This window comes from Muntiacus reevesi, chromosome 1 (genome assembly GCF_963930625.1).
Source record: "Muntiacus reevesi chromosome 1, mMunRee1.1, whole genome shotgun sequence".
NCBI classification, from domain to species: domain Eukaryota; kingdom Metazoa; phylum Chordata; class Mammalia; order Artiodactyla; family Cervidae; genus Muntiacus; species Muntiacus reevesi.
Window position 1 is genome coordinate 62545454 of NC_089249.1, and position 18864 is coordinate 62564317.

The window sequence follows — 18864 nt, forward strand, 5'->3', positions numbered from 1 at the left end:
GGTGACAATATACATCCTTGACATACTCCTTTTCCTATTTGGAACCAGTCTGTTGTTCCATGTCCAGTTCTAACTTTTACTTCCTGATCTGCATACAGATTTCTCAAGAGGCAGGTCAGGTATCCTGGTATTCCCATCTCTTGAAGAATTTTCCACAGCTGATTGTGATCCACACAAAGACTTTGGCATAGTCAATAAAGCAGAAACAGATATTTTTCTGGAAGTTTCTTGGTTTTTCAATGATCCGACAGATGTTGGCAATTTGATCTCTGGTTCCTCTGCCTTTTCTAAAACCAGCTTGAACATCTGGAAGCTCACGGTTCACGTATTGCTGAAGCCTGGCTTGGAGAATTTCGAGCATTGCTTTGCTAGCAGGTGAGATGAGTGCAATTGTGTGATAGTTTGAGCATTCTTTGGCATGGCCTTTCTCTGGGATTGGAATGAAAACGGACCTTTTCCAGTCCTGTGGCCGCTGCTGAGTTTTCCAAATTTGCTGGCATATTGAGTGCAGTACTTTCACAGCATCATCTTTCAGGATTTGAAATAGTTCAACTGGAATTCCATCACCTCCACTAGCTTTGTTCGTTGTGATGCTTCCTAAGGCCCACTTGACTTCACATTCTAGGATGTCTGGCTCTAGGTGAGTGATCACACCATCGTGGTTATCGGGGTCATGAAGATCTTTCTTGTATAGTTCTTCTGAGTATTCTTGCCACCTCTTCTTAATATCTTCTGCTTCTGTTAGGTCCATACCATTTCTGTCCTTTTTTGAGCCCATCTTTGCATGAAATGTTCCCTTGGTATCTCTAATTTTCTTGCAGAGATCTCTAGTTTTTTCCATTTGATTGTTTTCCTCTATTTCTTTGCATTGATCACTGAGGAAGGCTTTTTTATCTCTCCTTGCTATTCTTTGGAACTCTGCATTCAAATGGGTATATCTTTCCTTTTCTCCTTTGCTTTTTGCTTCTCTTCTTTTCACAGCTATTAGTAAGGCCTCCTCAGACAGTCATTTTGCTTTTTTGCATTTCTTTTTCTTGGGATGGTCTGGATCCCTGTCTCCTGTACAGTGTCACAAACCTCTATCCATAGTTCTTCAGGCTCTCTGTCTATCAGATCTAGTCCCTTAAATCGATTTCTCACTTCCAGTGTATAATCCTAACGGATTTGGTTTAGGTCATACCTGGATGGTATAGTGGATTTCCCTACTTTCTTCAATTTAAGTCTTAATTTGGTAATAAGGAGGTCATGATCTGAGCCACAGTCAGCTCTCGGTCTTGTTTTTGCTGACTGTATAGAGCTTCTCCATCTTTGGCTGCAGAGAATATAATCAATCTGATTTCAGTGTTGACCATCTGGTGATGTCCATGTGTAGAGTCTTCTCTTGTGTTGTTGGAAGAGGGTGTTGCTATGACTAGTGCGTTCTCTTGGCAAAACTCTATTAGCCTTTGCCCTGCTTCATTCTGTACTCCAAGGCCAAATTTGTCTGTTACTCCAGGTGTTTCTTGACTTCCTACTTTGGCATTCCAGCCCCCTATATTGAAAAGGACATCATTTTAGGGTGTTAGTTCTAAAAGGTCTTATAGGTCTTCATAGAACCATTCAACTTCAGCTTCTTCAGCGTTACTGGTCAGGGCATAGGCTTGGATTACCATGGTATTAAGTGATTAACCCTGGAAACAAACAGAGATCATTCTGTCATTTTTGAGATTGCATCCAAGTACTGCATTTTGGACTCTTTTTTGACTGTGATGGCTACTCCATTTCTTCTAAGGGATTCTTGTCCACAGTAGTAGATCTAATGGTCATCTGAGTTAAATTCACCCATTTCAGCCCATGTTAGTTCGCTGATTCCTAAAATGTCGATGTTCATTCTTGCCATCTCCTGTTTGACCAGTTCCAATTTGCCTTGATTCATGGACCTAACATTCCAGGTTCCTATGCAATATTGCTCTTTGCGGCACTGGAGTTTACTTCTATCACCAGTCACATCTACAAATGGATGTTGTTTTTGCTTTGGCTCCATCCCTTCATTCTTTCTGGAGTTATTTCTCCATGGATCTCCGGTAGCATATTGGGCACATAGCGACCTGGGGAGTTCCTCTTTCAGTGTCCTAGGTTTTTGCCTTTTGATACTGTTCATGGGGTTCTCAAGGCAAGAATACTGAAGTGGTTTGCCATTCCCTTCTCCAGTGGACCACATTCTGTCAGACTCTCCACCATGACCCCTCCATCTTGGGTGGCCCCACACGGCATGGCTTAGTTTCTCTGAGTTAGACAAGGCTGTGGTCGATGTGATCAGATTGGCTAGTTGTCTGTGATTGTGGTTTCCATCTGTCTGCCCTCTGATGCCCTCTCTCGGTGCCTACCATCTTACTTGGGTTTCTCTTACCTTGGACGTGGGGTATCTCTTCATGGCTGCTCCAGCAAAGCGCAGCCGCTGCTCCTGACCTTGGACGTGGCGTATCTCCTCACTGCCCATTGCGGCGAGCGGCCGAGAGGAGGTACCCCACATCCAAGGTCAGTAACGGAGATGATGCAGGTGAAGGTCAAACAACAACAGGGATGTACTTAATGCCCCAGAGCTGCACCTAAAGTGGTTACCTTGTTAAGCCCTGTGTGTATTTTTACTATAACTAAAAACAAAGTAAATGAAGCCTTAGTAACTCCAGTCTTTCTGGAAGATTCCATGCCTAGCTGATTTTTTTTAAGTCCCTCTGGTGGTCACCCACCGAGATGAAGACGATGAAGACGTCGCCAAGTGCCAACACCATTTGTGAAACCCAGCACATCACAAAGGGAGCAAACGGCGGTTGTGTGAAATCCAGCCTCTCGGAGTGGAGGTGGGGCTCACAGCGCAGGCCCCCGGGAGCCCCTGCTGGCTCAAACTCTGGGTCCTGGGAGGGCGGGGCCCCGGAGGAGATGGGTCCCCCATCTCTGCTCTTCTGAAGGTGCGTGTCGCCTATTGGCGCTCGGTTTTAGGCGGGGACCTAGTGCAGAGATCCTAGGGCACGTTGTCACCAGTTCCCCCCGTTACACATTCTTTGTGGATTGTACTCTGAAAACAACAACAACAAACAGACACTTTGGTCCTGTTCACTGCACGTTGACTAGAATTTCATTTTGTCTGATAATAACTTCAGTATGTTCGCCCTACTGGCTGACGATTGCCTGGGATGCATTTTATTTTTTGTGTTTCCATCTTTTAGGTTGTCCCTTATCACCATGATAGGGATGGGATCACGTCTGTACTCGATTTGAGAGTCTCTGTCTTTAAATAGAAACCACGCGGCCGGCCGCTGTACCTTGGGGCCCACGTGCTGTGGTCCAACCCTCCCTCCCACGTGTCCTATTTCCACGCTCCCCGATTCTGCGTTTCCTGGCCATTGCTGGGTGGAGCTTTCTCTGTTCCATTTTCCCCTCTGGAAAGTTATCTATCCAATTTCTCATGGTTACCCTAATTTTTAAAAATAGGTTACCCGGGTTTTTAAAATAGTACATGTTCATTATAAAAACTTAAGGCAACACAAAATGAAAGGAAAGGATTAAAATTTAAAATCCTGCCTTGCAAGTACTGGTGAACACAGCACGTCTCCCGACACCTGCAAACCGTCCCCTGGAAGAAGAGTGGACGGGCAAGCAGACAGAAGTGACCGCAGGAGCGGCTACACACAACAGACGTGAAGCTTCACTAAGACTTTTACATTGTACTCTAAACAGATTTTTCTTTAAGTGAAAGTGAAGAAATTGATAAAATATGTTCTTCCTTCTCGAAAGTTCCTAAAAGATCCCACCAAACCAGGGTAGGGAAAAGAAATTACAAGAATACATTAAGAAGTTGGAGTACTGGGAGATTGCATGGCTTTACTTCTAAAGCCCTGTATTTACTTATTGGCTCTGGATTTGAGGAAATTTTCCTCTTCCCCCCACCCCCATGAGCATTGTGAAGAAGACTGATCGCAACGCTGTCGATCACCTCCCCCTGTTCCCACACGGCTGTCTCCACCCCTGTGCCCCCAGCATCCATGGGAACTGCCCAGCTTGACTACATTTTGCTGTCGTGTGGTCCTGTGTTGATCATTCTGGGTCCTTTCAGTCTTTGAATTCAACTGACATTTTCCTTCCATTATATCTTCTTTATTGTGGTAAAAATACACGTGACATGAAATGTGCCATCTTAGCCATTTTTCTGTTTAAGTTCAGTGGCTTTAAGTACCTTCACGCTGTTGTCCAAACCATCACCACCATCACCTCCAAAACTTTCTCATCCTGTCAAACTGACACTCTGTCCCCATTAAGCACTCATTCCCTATCCCCTCCCCCAGCCCACGGCCCCTGCCGTCTACCCTCCATCTCTATGAATCTGACTCCCCCTCAGAGAAGGGGGATCATATAATATTTGTCCTTTAGTGACTGGTTTATTCCACGGAGCATGATGTTGTTCGGGTTCATCCGTGCTATAGCAGGGACCCGCATTCCCTCCTGAAGGCTGGATAACGCTCCCTTGTGCGTGGGGACCACGCTGTGTTCTCCATCCACTCGCCCGTGGACGCTTGGGCTGCACCAGCTCTGACTGTGGTCACCATGCTGCTGAACGTGGTGGACAAATGCCTGCTAGAGCCGCTGCCTCTGCTTCTTTGGGGGACACCCCACGGTAAAGGGTTGGGGCTTCCCTGTGGCTCAGATGGGAAAGAATCTGCCTGCATTCGCTCTGTGGGGGATGTCCCACAAGTGGACCTGCTGGGTCACATGGTAACCCCGTGCGTAGTTCTTGAGGAGCCTCCGTACGGCCTTGCACGGCGGCCGGGGTGATGCAAGCCCGCGGCGGTGCACAGAGGCTCCAGTTCCCCACACCCCACCAGCCCCCGCGCTGTTCTGCTTTGCGTAGCCGTCACCGTGATGGGTGTGAGATTGGTGCTCATGTAGCTTTTTCTTTTCTTTTTTTCCATGTGGCTTCGATTTGCATTTCCCTAATGATCAGTGATGGCACCCCCTCCAGTATTCATGCCTGGAGAATCCCCTGGCCAGAGGAGCCTGGCAGGCTACAGTCCGTGGGGTCGCCAGAGTCGGACGTGACTGAGCGACTAAGCTACTAATACTGCTACTAATGATCATGATTTATACCTTCCTTGAAAAAATACCCATTCAAGTATTTTGCCCGTTTTTAATCAGGCATTTGTTTTCTGTTGTCGAGTTGTAAGAACGCTTTATTTATTCTGGACATGAGACCCTCGTCTGATGTAATTTGCAAATATCTTCTCCTGTCCCAGGGGTTTCCTTCCACTCTGTTGATAGTGTCTTTGATGCACACGAATTTTGGTGAAGTCTGATTTATCTGTTTTTTATTCTGCTGCCCGTTGGTGTCATGTCCAAGAACTCAGTGCCAACCCATCAGCATGAAGGTTTTCCCTTTTGTTTTCTTCTGAGAGTTTATGTTTTTAGACCTTCTTTTTAGGCCTTTGACCATTTGGAGTTCATTTTTGTATATGGTGTTAGGTAAAGATCCAACTTCATTCTCTTACACATGACGTCCAGCTTTCCTGGCATCATTTGTTGAAAAAAATTGTCCTTTCCCCACTGAATGGTCTTGGCACCCTTGCTGGAAACCACCTAGCCATCTTTGTCAAGTGCGTGTATTTCTGGGCTGTCCGTTCTTTTCTATAGGCCTGTATGTTGGTCATCATGCCAAGCCGCTTGATTACTGCAGCTTTGTAGTAACTTTCGAAAATAGAGTGTGAGTTCAACTTTGTCCTTCTTTTTCTACATGGTTTTAGCTATTCCAGGTCTCCAGATTCCATATGAGATTTAGGATAAATTGTTCTTTTTCAACCAAAAAAAAAGAAAAATGACACCGTGATTTTAATAGAGGTTGCATTGAATCTGCAGATCACTTGGGATAGTATTGACCTCTTAATAATTTTCAGTCTTCCAAGACTTGCACGCAGCATGTCTTTCTACTATCCTTGTTAATTTCTCTCAGCAACATCTTGTAGTTTTCAGCACATGAGTCTTCCACCTCCTTGTTAATTCCTAAGCATTTTAATCTTTTTGAGACTATCATAAATGGAACTGTTAACTTCCTTTTGGATTGTTCACTGTTGGTGTACAGAAATGCAGCTGATTTTGGGGTGCTGATTTTGCATCCTGCAAATTTGCCAAATTTATGAATTTTTAAAAGAGCTTTTGTGGAGTCTTTAGCGCTTCCTACATTTGAAATCATGTCACGTGCAAACAGGTTAATTTTTACATCTTCCTTTCCACCTCGGGTGGTTTTTATTTCCTTTTCCCCCTAATTGCTTTGGCTGGTACTTCGGTGCTATGTTGAATTGAAGTGATGAAATTAAGCATCATGACTTGCTCCTGATCCCACAGGAAACGTTTTTATTCTTTCTCCATCAATTATGATGTCTGCTGTGGGTCTTTTCATGTGGCCGTTATTGGGTCACAGTAGTTTAATTCTATTCTTAGTTTGTTGAGTGTTCAGATTTTTTTTTAACTGAAGTATAATTGACTGACAGTTTTGTATTAGTTTCAGGTGTACAACATAGGCATTCCACATGCACATACAAGAAGGTCATCATGAATGCTGAGTATTTTCACCGTGAACGTGTGCTGAATTTTGCTGAACACTTTCTGCATCAGTTGAGATGGTCATGTGCTCCTTTTGTCTTTCTTCACTCTGCTCACATGGTGTGTTTTGACTCTCCTCCACGGCAGGGCCGCCTGAACACTGGCCGAGTGAGCTTTGCCTCTGGGACCCGAGCAGCGCCACCATCACAGGCACGCTCAGAGCACAGTGGTCCTGGAGGCCCCCCTCTCCAAGACCAGTCGTGTTTGACAGCTCTGGGGTCGAGCGGTCAGAGCAGCGCAGAGCAACAAGCCGCAGAGAAAGGAGGACGTGGGGCCAGGCAGTAGGAGCCAGGCCCAGCGTCGGTCCACGTCCAGAGGAGCACAGCCGGGGTCACATAGCCCTGCTAAGGCGAGTTCTGGAAGGACAGCATCCCACGGGTCCAGGGCAGGAGCCGCAGAAAGACCCCCGAGCCTCTCCACCCCCAGCCATCTGTACCCCAGCCCCTCCACCGACGCGCTGAGCACAGAAGCCGGGCTCACACCCACCCCCCTCAGCCACCGCCCTCCACCCTCAGGCTGGGTCGGCGCATTCCGGCATCTCAGGAGCTCACACGTGCCCAGGTGTGGACCCCCATGTGCGGGCTGGGTGATGAGTGGGGTTTAAAGACATTCCTCAGGGACCCCTAGAGACCCCAGCAGACATCAGATCGCAGATGACCCGAGAAAGAGGGCAGGATGAGGGTCTCATGGCAAAGACTACTTCCAAGTGAACTGCTGAGGGAGGTGTGTCCTGAGAGGGGCCGGCCCCTGGGGGCCCGGAGAAGGAGGTGGCCAGCCCGAGCAGGGCCACGTGGGGCGACCCTCGCCGCCGCCCCGCCCCCCCCAGTCTGGTCCCCGAGAGCGGGGGGCGCTGTCCGCGGTGCTGAGCGGCCCAGCTAGGGCCGCAGGACGTCGCGCGGCCGCTCTCTAAAGCCTCGCGGTGACTCAGGGCTGGGGATGTCTAGCGATGGACTCGGGGCGCACGAGGACACGCCAGCAGGGAAAGCGGGGTGCTTCCACAGGCACGGGGGGACGTTGGGGCCCACACAGACGGGGGTCCTGCTCAGCCCCCGTTCTCGGGGTCACGGGGGCTGAGGAGTGTAGGCACCATCCAGGAACTGACGGGACACAGCCGTCTGCCCACAGCCACCAAACTGCCAGCAAGCCCAGGCCCTGGCTTCCGTCCCCCTCAGGCGAGGCGCACATGAGGCTTGAGCTCCGGCGGGGGCTGCAGCGCTGGGCAGAGCCCGAGCAGGGGGCCAGCAGTGGACACTTGGGGCTTCCAGCCACGTGAGAGGAAGGCCACGGGAAGACAAGCCGAGCATATCCATGAGAAGCGGCAGAGAGGGCCCAGGGCAGTGGGCAAGGGAAGGGGGGCCCCTGTGCTGGGCAGCCTTGCTGGGCTTCAGCTCAGGGGAAAAAGACACTTTCTGGACGACAGAATTGAGCAGAAAGAAACAGACCAGGCGCTTCCATGAAGGAGTGAGCTGCCTGTCCGCTCTGCAACTTCAGGAGCTGGCAGACACGCCAGCCTTGGGCCACAAAGAAGGTAGGCACCACCTGGAGAGGCAGGTGGGCCACGGTGTCCTCGGCCCAAAGTCACCCTGGACCTGGGGCCTGGGGCCAAGGTTCTGCCGCTGTTGACAGGAACAGCTTGCAGCTGTGTGTCTATATTGGCTCTCCAAGCCCAGCTATTTATAACCCCTTCCAAACGGAACTATAAGGAAATGTGTTGGCAATTTTGTCTTTATTTCATAAAACACAGGATGAGGCCAAATGGGAGTCGGTTTCCGAATGAGCACAATTACAGATCTGAAAAATCGCATTCACTTTTAGCTGCAAATATTATTTAGAGGAAATCTCTTGTTTTGTGAAAAGAAGCTGCGTGTTGACAAATTTATTTGCCTCAAATTCTGGAGGGTTTAAAGCTCCCAGAGCCAGGGCCCTACCTTGAGCTGGGGGCTTGCTTCCCACCCTCCGGGACCCTCTCCCCTTCGGGGCTCGTTCAGGGTGACATCACCAGGTCACACGCAGCTGGGAAGGAGCTCTCCTGCCCCCCACTGCCCCTGGAAGACCAGCCTGTCCAGCGTCAGGTCCACGAGAGCACTCCTGTCCCCCCACAGCTCAGCCCCCGGCCCCCCCACGCAGGCACAAGCGGCCCCGCTCACCACCCAGAGACCCACCTGCCGCCCCCTCGTTCCAGACCCACAGTCCCAGCCTCCTGCCCCGCCTCCGCCTCACAGGACCCCCGAGGGCCTGGGAGTCCATGGGCTCCTCCTTGTCTTGGGACAAAGGCCCTCCGCCCTCCACCTCCTCATTCCCGGTGGTCCCTCCTCAAACGTCACCTCCTCACAGCTCTCGTCTGCTGCCTGAGACACAACCGCGCCTGGTCACACCGCTCACCCGCCAGCCCCTGCCTCTGTGGTTCCCGCCCCAGCAACTGCATCCACACTGTCCATCTCCCCACCATGTCAGCTGCCTCTCCTGGCAGCAGCTATAGCCCAAGAAGACTCCCTGGAGGCAGCATTTTCCATGTCAACCTAGAAGCATGAAGACAGTGATCACCCTCTGGGCTCAGGCTCAACCCTAACCCTAACCCTATCCCCTCAGTCGTGGGGACAGGATGCACTGGCCTGTGGGCATGAGGCTGCCCCGTGGACAGACACCTGGGGCCCAGGCAGGCGAAGGGACAGTCAGAGGCCAGATGAGAGCCCAAGGCTGGAGGAGGGTGGAGCCGCCCACCACCCGCCTCTCTGCCCAGAGTCAGACCCACCTTCTCAGGACCTGGGACCCCTAGAGCTCCCCAGCTGCGCCCTCCTGCTGGCCTCAGGGTCCTGCCCTCGGGGCCCGTCAGCATGCGACCCGCGGGGGATTTGTCCCGAGCGCACCTTTGAGGACCAGCAGCGTGTACAGGAGAAAGCCGCCAAACGCGGGCCCCGGACCCTCTCCTGTGCCAAGTCCTCACTATGTGACCCTGGGTAGGTCACTGGGCCTCTCTGGGCCGGACTCCACTCCTGGAAAGTGGTCAGGACGGCAGCACTGTGCTCTGCTATGAAAAGAAGCGGCTGCTTGGAAGTCGGTTGGCCGGGTGTCTGGAACACAGCGGCCCTTAGCCGTGTGGCAGGAATGAGCGGATGCAGGGATGGGTCATCAGACAGTGAAGGAGAGGATGATGGATGACGGATGGTGGGTGGGTGGATGGGTGGATGGAAGAGTGGATGGATAGTTGAAAGGATGAATGGAGATATGGACAGTGGATGGATGGATGAAAGAAAGGATGGATGGGTAGACAGATGGAAGAGTGGATGGATGGCTGTGTGAGGTGAGCAGGTGGATGGATGGTTGGGTGGATGGATGGATAGAAGAAAGGATGGATGGGTGGACAGATGGAAGAATGGATAGATGGATGTGTGAGGCAAGGGGGTGGATGGGTGGATGGATGGACAGTTGAAGGGATGAATGGAGAGATGGGTGGTGGGTGGATGGATCGGGGATGGACCAAAGAAAGAGCACTCCACCCATCATACCGCCATCCCATCACAGCATCACCCCCAAGAAGAGGGGCTTTGCTCAGAGGCACGCGGTGGCCAGCTCGCCTGTGAGCCACAGGTTTCCACAGCACTGGGCACCCAGAGAGCCTGGTTCCCCTGCACAGCAGCCCACGGGGCCTGGGCTGTCTGCTCTGTCTTTGTCCTGGGGTGAGAGGCCGGCATCCCTGCCAGGAGAGAGAATGGCCAGATCACTCATACGCACAACCTCACCGCCAGGCTAATGAAAAGTCAGCAATTAAATATGTGCCGGAGTCAGAGAGGGATGCATAGCCACCCCCAGTTCCAGCCCTTCTGTCTTTAAAATTATGGTTAGTAATTAGCAGAGAATTTTGACTTAAAAAAAACAAGAGTAATAAGACATTTAATGGTTTCCAAACTAATTACAAATATGGCCATAATTGGAAAAGCAACTCCATAAAAATGATAACTTGGCTCACAGAAGAAACAGCACGTGCAAGGCCCGTGAACGTCAGGCCTCCTTTAATCTCCGGGGCCCAGACGCTGAATGCCCTCCGGTCCGTGCCCTTCTGCTCCGGCCTCCGAGGGGCAGGGGGGTGGGAAAGGAGCTGTTAGTATAGTTCTCATTTTTATGCTTAATGGCTTTATTGAAATATAATGCACATATTATTCAACTCACCCATTTAAAGTGTACAGTTCAATGCCTTTTAGTATATTTATAGAATTCTGCAACTACGGCCACCTCAATTTCAGAGTATTTTTGTCAACCCCAACCCCACCCCCGCCCTTGGCAACCACTAACCTCTGCCTCTCGTAGATGTGTCCACTCCAGAGGGTTTGTGTGACGAATCGTACAGTGCGCGGTCCTCGGGTCCTGGCTTCTTTCACTGAGCTTTTCATCTTCAGGGTTCGTCCGTACTGTGATGCGTCGGTATTTCGTTGCTTTTCATGGTTGAGTAATGTTCCATTATAAGGATACACCACGTTGTGTTTACTCATTTATTCTCTGACAGACACGTGGATGGTTTCCATTTCTCAGCTGTTACAGACAGCGCCGACATACAGGTTTCTGTGGGCATTTTCCACTGCTCTGGGATGTAAGCCGAGGTGTGGAATTCCAGTCCTCTGGTAGCTTCACATGTAACCACTTGGTGGGTACAGCCTTTGTCATTCCGACCGGCAAAGCGGAGTCTGGTACTCTCTGTCCTTTAGGAGCTGGCCACACTCCTGGGTGTGAGGTCGTGTCTCTTTGTGGCTTCGACTTGCACGTGCCTGATGACTAATATAATAACGCTGAGCATCTTCTCATATGCTCACTCTCCATTTGCACGTCTTCTCTGAAGAAATGTCTTTCAGATCCTTCACTCGTTTTTCAATTAGTTATCATTTCTTACTGAATCGTAATGGTACCTCAATAATAATAAGGAGAAGAGGAGCAGAGGATGAGATGGTTGGATGGCATCACCAACTGAATGGAGATGAGTCTGAGCAAACTCCAGGAGAGAGTGAAGGACGGGGAGGCCTGACGTGCTGCGGTTCATGGGGTCGCAAAGAGTCAGACACGACTTGGTGACTGAATAACAACAATGGTACTGTATATAATTCTCACATGGTCTAGACACAAATCATTATCAGATGTAAGATTTGTAAATATTTACTCTCGTCCTCTGGGTTGTCTTTTTATCTTCTTGATGGGGTCCTTTGATACACAAGTTGTCTGGTTTTGCTGAAGTCCAACTTGTCTGTTTTCCTTTGCTACTTGTATCTTTGGTGTCATATTTAAGAAACCATCACCTACTCCAAGGTCATGATGATTTATACCTGTTTCCTTTTAAGAGTTTTATAATTTTAACTCTTATAGTTGGATCCTTGATTCATTCTGGTCTAATTTTTGCATGGAGTCTGAGGTAGGAATCCAATTTTTCTTTTTGGCATAAGTGTATCCTATTGTTCCAACACTATTAGCTGAAAAAATGTCCTTTTTTTCCTAGAAATGGTCTTGGCACCTGTCAAAAATCCGTTGACTTCCAGGGTAAGGTCTTTCTAACCTTCTGGTTTTTTAACTAACGTGTTCATTTCTGGCCGTGCTGGGCCTGGGCGCTGCGGGAGGGCCCCGTCTGTTTGCGGCGAGCGGGGCTGCTCTCGGCGCAGCTCCTCCCGCTGGGAGCACCGGCCCCAGGGCCCAGGCTCTGGCGCTGTGCTGGACGGCTTAGTCCCCCAGCACGTGGGATGTGCCCAGACCAGGGACTGAATCCTGCATTAGCAGGCAAGCGCTCAACCCTGGACCGCCAGGCGAGTCCCAGCGTCAGCTCCTATTGCTGCTTTCTGGCTTTCCATTCGCTTCCACCGGTCCGTGTGTCTGTCCTCACGGCACCCCACGCGGGCTCCTTTAATGCAGCTTTTGGTAAGTTTTCCGATCAGGAAATACGACTCCTCCAACTTTGTTCTTCCTTTCTCAAGATTGCTTTACCCTATTCAGGGTTCCTTGAGAGTCCATATGAATTTTAGAATGACTTCTCTGGTTCTGCAAAGAAGTCAGCTTAGATTTTGGTCGGCATAACAATCTGTAGATCAGTCTGGGGGGTATTGCCATCTTGGGCTTCGCTGGTGACTCAGGTAAAGAATCTGCTTGCAATTCGGGAGACCAGGGTTCTGTCCCTGGGTGGGGAAGATCCCCTGGAGGAGGACATGGCAACCCACTCCAGTATCCTTGCCTGGAGAATCCCACGGGTGGAGAAGCCTGGCGGGCTATAGTCCATGGGGTCACAGAGAGTCAGACATGACTGAGCAATTAACACTTTCACATTGCCGTTTTAATAATATTAAATTTTCTGGCCCGTGAACACGTCTTTGCATTTATTTAGATCTAATTTATTTCAACAATGTTTTATAGCTTTCAGAGTACAAGTTTTGCTCTTCTTTTGTTAGATTTATTCCTAAGTGTTTTGTTATTTTGATACTGTTACAGGTGTGATTATCTTCCTAATTTCATCTTCAGTCTGCTCAGTGCTACTGTGGAGAAATACAATCTCCTTTTGTGTTTGGCTCCGTATCCCGCAGCCTTTCTGAACTTGTCTGTTAGCTCTAATAGGTCTCTTCCCCGCCTGTCTGTCTGTCTGTCTGCCAAGCTGCCCACCTGCTCGGGCATCACACCCAGACTGAGGCTCAGCTGATGCTCTCATGCTTTCCCTGATGGATCCCAAGTCACTCTGCGGGCCATGCAACTAAGTCCAGGCAGGGGCGATGCCGAGCCAGGCTTTGAGGTCTGCTCTTGCCCGGGGCGGGGGCCCCTCTCACCTCTTTCCATGGTTCCTTCTAGTGGCCCACAGAGTAGCAAGTGCTGTCAACTAAGAAGAGTTACTCTTTTCCAGTTGTCTGAGGAGGGCTTACAAATAGCTGTGAAAAGAAGAGAAGCTAAAGGCAAAGGAGAAAAGGAAAGATATTCCCATCTGAATGCAGAGTTCCAAAGAATAGCCAGGAGAGATAAGAAAGCCTGCCTCAGTGATCAGTGCAAGGAAATAGAGGAAAACAACAGAATGGGAAAGACTAGAGATCTCTTCAAGAAAATTAGAGATACCAAGGGAACATTTCATGCAAAAACGGGCTCAATAAAAGACAGAAATGGTATGGACCTAACAGAAGCAGAAGATATTAAGAAGAGGTGGCAAAAATACACAGAAGAACTGTACAAAAAAAGATCTTCATGACCCAGATAATCACGATGGTGTGATTACTCACCTAGAGTTAGACATTCTGGAATGTGAAATCAGGTGAGCCTTAGAAAGCATCACTACAAACAAAGCTAGTGGAGGTGATGGAATTCCAGCTGAGTTATTTCAAATCCTAAAGGATGATGCTGTGAAAGTGCTGCACTCAATATGCCAGCAAATTTGGAAAACTCAGCAGTGGCCACAGGACTGGAAAAGGTCCGTTTTCATTCCAATCCCAAAGAAAGGCAATGCCAAAGAATGTTCAAACTACTGCACAATTGCACTCATCTCACACGCTAGTAAAGTAATGCTCAAAATTCTCCAAGCCAGGCTTCATCAATATGTGAACCATGAGCTTCCAGATGTTCAAGCTGGATTTAGAAAAGGCAGAGGAACCAGAGATCAAATTGCCAACATCTGCTGGATCATCGAAAAAGCGAGAGACCTCCAGAAAAATATCTATTTCTGCTTTATTGACTATGCTTAAGCCTTTGATTGTGTGGATCACAACAAACTGTGGAAAACTCTTAAAGTGATGGGAATACCAGACCACCTGATCTGCCTTTTGAGAAATCTGTATGCAGGTCATGAAGCAACAGTTAGAACTGGACATGGAACAACAGACTGGTTCCAAATAGGAAAAGGAGTATGTCAAGGCTGTATCTTGTCACCCTGCTTATTTAACTTATATGCAGAGTACATCATGAGAAATGCTGGGCTGGAGGAAGCACAAGCTGGACTCAAGATTGCCAGGAGAAATATCAATAACCTCAGATATGCAGATGACACCACCCTTACGGCAGAAAGTGAAGAAGAACTAAGGAGCCTCTTGATGAAAGTGAAAGAGGAGAGTGAAAAAGTTGGCTGAAAGCTCAACATTCAGAAAACTAAGATCATGGCATCTGGTCCCATCACTTCATGGCAAATAGATGGGGAAAGAGTGGAAACAGTGACAGACTTTATTTTGGGGGGCTCCAAAATCACTGCAGATGGTGACTGCAGCCATGAAATTAAAAGATGCTTACTCCTTGGAAGGAAAGTTATGACCAACCTAGACAGCATATTAAAAAGCAGAGACATTACTTTGCCAACAAAGGTCCATCTAGTGAAGGCTATGATATTTCCAGTAGCCATGTATGTTTGTGAGAGTTGGACTGTAAAGAAAGCTGAAGAATTGATGCTTTTGAACTGTGGTGTTGGAGAAGACTCTTGAGAGTCCCTTGGACTGCAAGGAGGTTCAACCAGTCCATCCTAAAGGAGATCCGTCCTGGGTGTTCATTGGAAGGCCTGATGCTGAAGCTGAAACTCCAATACTTTGGCCACCTGATGTGAAGAGCTGACTCATCTGAAAAGGCCCTGATGCTGGGAGGGACTGGGGGCAGGAGGAGAAGGGGACGACAGAGGTTGAGATGGCTGGGTGGCATCACCGACTGGATGGACATGGGTTTGAGCAAGCTCCGTGAGCTGGCGGTGGACAGGGAGGCCTGGCGTGCTGCGGTCCACGGGGTCGCAGAGTCGGACACGACTGAGTGACTGGACTGAAGTGAGCCCCCACTTAAACTTCTCCTGCTGTGCACCTCGCGCGCTCCCCCGGACGCCGAGCTCACGGGAGCGGGTCGCGGGCACAGCCGGCTGGCTCCGTGGGTAGGAATCAGCCTGCCAGCGCGGGGGCAGGGGCTTGATCCCCGATCTCGGAAGATGCCAAGAGGCGCCGACGCCCGGGGGCCACAGCTGCTGAAGCCCAGGAGCCGCAACGGGAGAAAGCCCGCGAGCAGCGGCGAGGGCCCAGAGAAGGAAAAACAGTAAATCCATGAAGGAGAGAAGCGAGCTGAGGTCGGTGACAGCCGGAGCGGCCTGGCCGGCAAAGAGCACGTCTGCCCCCTGGTGGCCGTGCCGGGGATGACGCACCCGCGGGAAAGCCCCGCCACGCCGCGGGACCCGAGCCCGCAGACCGGAGTCCCCGAGCCCCGCAGACCGGAGTCCCCGAGCCCCGCAGACCGGAGTCCCCGAGCCCCGCCACGCCGCGGGACCCGAGCCCGCAGACCGGAGTCCCCGAGCCCCGCCACGCCGCGGGACCCGAGCCCGCAGACCGGAGTCCCCGAGCCCCGCAGACCGGAGTCCCCGAGCCCCGCAGACCGGAGTCCCCGAGCCCCGCCACGCCGCGGGACCCGAGCCCGCAGACCGGAGTCCCCGAGCCCGCAGACCGGAGTCCCCGAGCCCCGCCACGCCGCGGGACCCGAGCCCGCAGACCGGAGTCCCCGAGCCCCGCAGACCGGAGTCCCCGAGCCCGCAGACCGGAGTCCCCGAGCCCCGCCACGCCGCGGGACCCGAGCCCGCAGACCGGAGTCCCCGAGCTCCGCCACGCCGCGGGACCCGAGCCCGCAGACCGGAGTCCCCGAGCCCCGCAGACCGGAGTCGCCGCCCCCAGGCCGGGCCAGAGAGCACGCCGCCCTGGGCGCTGCGGGAAACACCTGCCGGCTACCACGCCGTCCTGGGGCCGATGACACGGTCTGCAGCCGGCCCCCTCAGCCGGCCCGCTGCCCCCCTGAGCCCCGTGGGCGCGGGGCAGGTCCCGGAGGACAGGACCCTGGGCCCCCGCCGCGTGGGCAGGGAGGAGCCTGGGCCGCCGAGACCCCCAGGCCAAAGGCTGTTCCGTGGGCAGGGCCGCCGTCAGCACCCACCTCCGCTTCCAGCCTCCCCTGAAGGCCCCAGGTCCCAGCGAGCACGAGCGAGGGTGAGCGCAGTGCCCGCAGACAGCACCTCTCCCCGGGCCTGAGGCCAGAGCCAGCCCAGGGGCGCGCTGGAGGGCAGGGTCTGGAGGCCAGGTCAGATCCAGCGGGAGCGGCCTGGGGCAGGAGGAGGGGGGCCCGCCCGGTGGGAGGAGGTGAGGGGCCCGGGCAGACAGCTGCCCCCACCCGCCGCTCCGGAAACCTGCGTTCCCTGCAGCGTTCACCCAGATTTTCTTGTCTCGATTACTCTTAGATCAGCCACTTCACGTAAATTCAAGATCCTAAGTATTATTTAATGCATTTTCTTGCTTTTAAGCAAAATTTATTTTTATTAAAAATCACTGCATATGCACTGCAATTAAGAAAACCCTCCTTATAAATAGACCCTGAGCAATTTTAGTTTGTTCTGGGAAACCCACATCTGATTGTAAATGGCCCAGGGGGTCCCACCCGGAGCTCAGAGAAGCCCTGCCCTCTTGACACCCCGCCTCCACGCACGTATGCAGTAGGTGACTAATGTGTGTCCGTGGGAGGCAGGCTGAAGTGGGGAGGAGTGCCCTCAGAGGGCCGGTCCTCACGGAGTCCCCGGCTGAGCTGGGCCCCAGGAGCAGCTGGAGGGTGAGACCTCGGTAGGAGCAGCTGGACGGTGAGACCTGCACACACCTGAGGGGCCCCAGGGGGCCGGGAGGACGGGGGCTGCAGAGGCGCCTCAAGTCCAGGCCTGAGAGGACGCCTGCCCCACGGCCCAACCGCAGGACTCGGGGCCCCGGGGTGTCACGCGGCCTCCTGAGGGGATCTGAGGAGCGCCCCGCTTCCCTCGGACCCCACCGCCGCCGCGGGGTCACTCAGCATGGCGCTGTGCTCAGACAAGGACAGGTGAGCGCCATCGTGTACCGGGGTCACTACAGAGGAACTGGGAAACCGAGACAGTGTCTTGTCTATAAAGCTGGACCAGGACCACTTACTGGGCTCTCGTTTACGATGGAGTCAGATGCCTTCTTTTAAGTCCCTTCCAGGCATTTTCTTGGGATGAGCGAGGGGCCCCTGCTGAGGCCACCCCCTGGGGGTGCATCGGGGTGACGGGTGTGAACTCGAAGGGAGGCAAATTTCTCCACCTCCTCAGAGATGCTAATCTGCAGGTTAAACGTGTTTCTGGAGAGACCCCAGAGCCGAGCTCTGCTGATACTCTTTTAAAGGTGAATGTTGGGGCTTCCCTGCTGGCTCAGAGGTGGAGTCCGCCTGCCAACGCAGGTGACACGGGTTCGACCCCTGGTCTGGGAAGTGTCACATGATGGGGGGCAACCAAGCCCGTGCACTGCAGCTGCTGAGCCTGTGCTGTGGGACCCCTGCTCGGCAGCAAGAGAAGCCCTCCCACCGCAGCTAGAGAGCCGCCCCGCGCGCCACAGCTAGAGGAGAGCCGCACAGCAAGCAGGACCCAGAACAACCAAAGACAAATGATTTTAATACACATGAATGTGGCGTGTTTGGGCTTTTAGCCTGACAGGTAGCACTGGCTTCCGAGCAGCAATGCTGATGGCCGGGTGGCGACCAAGGCTCCAGGAGGAAATCGCCCAAAAAGCTTGTGCGCAGAAAGCCGTGCCAGGCCTCCTCCTGTCTTGCCCCTCCGGGCCATACGTGCCCCACGTGGATGGGGCACAGCACAGGGCCTGTAGATGAGCTGGCAGGAGCTCCTTGGATAAGCAGACGAGACTCGAACATACCTCAGCTTGAGCGCTGGGTTTCACACCAAGAGCGAGAAGAATGGAGGCCACGCCTTCATATGAGGCTGTGGCCTCGGGACATGCGAGGGCTGCCCCGAAGTGAGGAGGGGCTCGACACGGCACCCACCTCCTCAGAGGGGGCTGGCCGGCACCCCAGATCATCCCCAGAATGCGGGGAGCACGGGCATGGAGCATGCATGGCACAGTGAAGCCAGCTAAGATACTGGACACACAAGGACCAGCTGGATGGCTGGATCCTGGGTGGGTGGCTGGGTGCTCAGGCGGACCCCTGGAACACAACCAGGATGCCTAGATATGCAGGTGGACGGCTGGGTGCTCAGGGCGACCCCCGGGACAGGATGCCACGGCCCAAGGTCCCTGGGGCCCTGGATGCAGAGGGTCGATCGACACGGCTTGCACCTCAGGATCTGCCAGTGTCAGGGTGGGGCGGGGTCTCAGAGGGGACCCTCTCAGGATCCTCCCTGCCCAGCTTGGCTCCCCCAGGAAGGGGCCCTACCTCTGATCAGCCAGGTGCCGGTGGCTCAGGAGGGTCTCCATGCCCAGGAGCACAGCCACAGGCCACTGTGCT

At 52.4% G+C, this 18864-nt stretch overlaps 1 protein-coding gene across 1 annotated transcript; it reads left to right on the forward strand.

Moving 5' to 3' along the window:
- Positions 1-15523: 15523 nt before the first annotated feature.
- On the forward strand, positions 15524-16601 carry LOC136170724 (proline-rich protein 2-like). The gene is made up of 2 exons (XM_065939215.1): positions 15524-15627; positions 15776-16601. The coding sequence occupies exons 1-2, from the start codon at positions 15524-15526 to the stop codon at positions 16599-16601; spliced, it is 930 nt and encodes a 309-aa protein (XP_065795287.1).
- Positions 16602-18864: the final 2263 nt, after the last annotated feature.

Coding starts and splice junctions, on each gene's coding strand:
- LOC136170724 (XM_065939215.1), top strand. CDS start 15,524: ATGCCAAGAGGCGCCGACGCCCGGGGGCCACAGCTGCTGAAGCCCAGG. Junction 15,628..15,775: donor GGCCCAGAGAAGGAAAAACA/GTAAATCCATGA, acceptor CCGAGCCCGCAG/ACCGGAGTCCCCGAGCCCCG.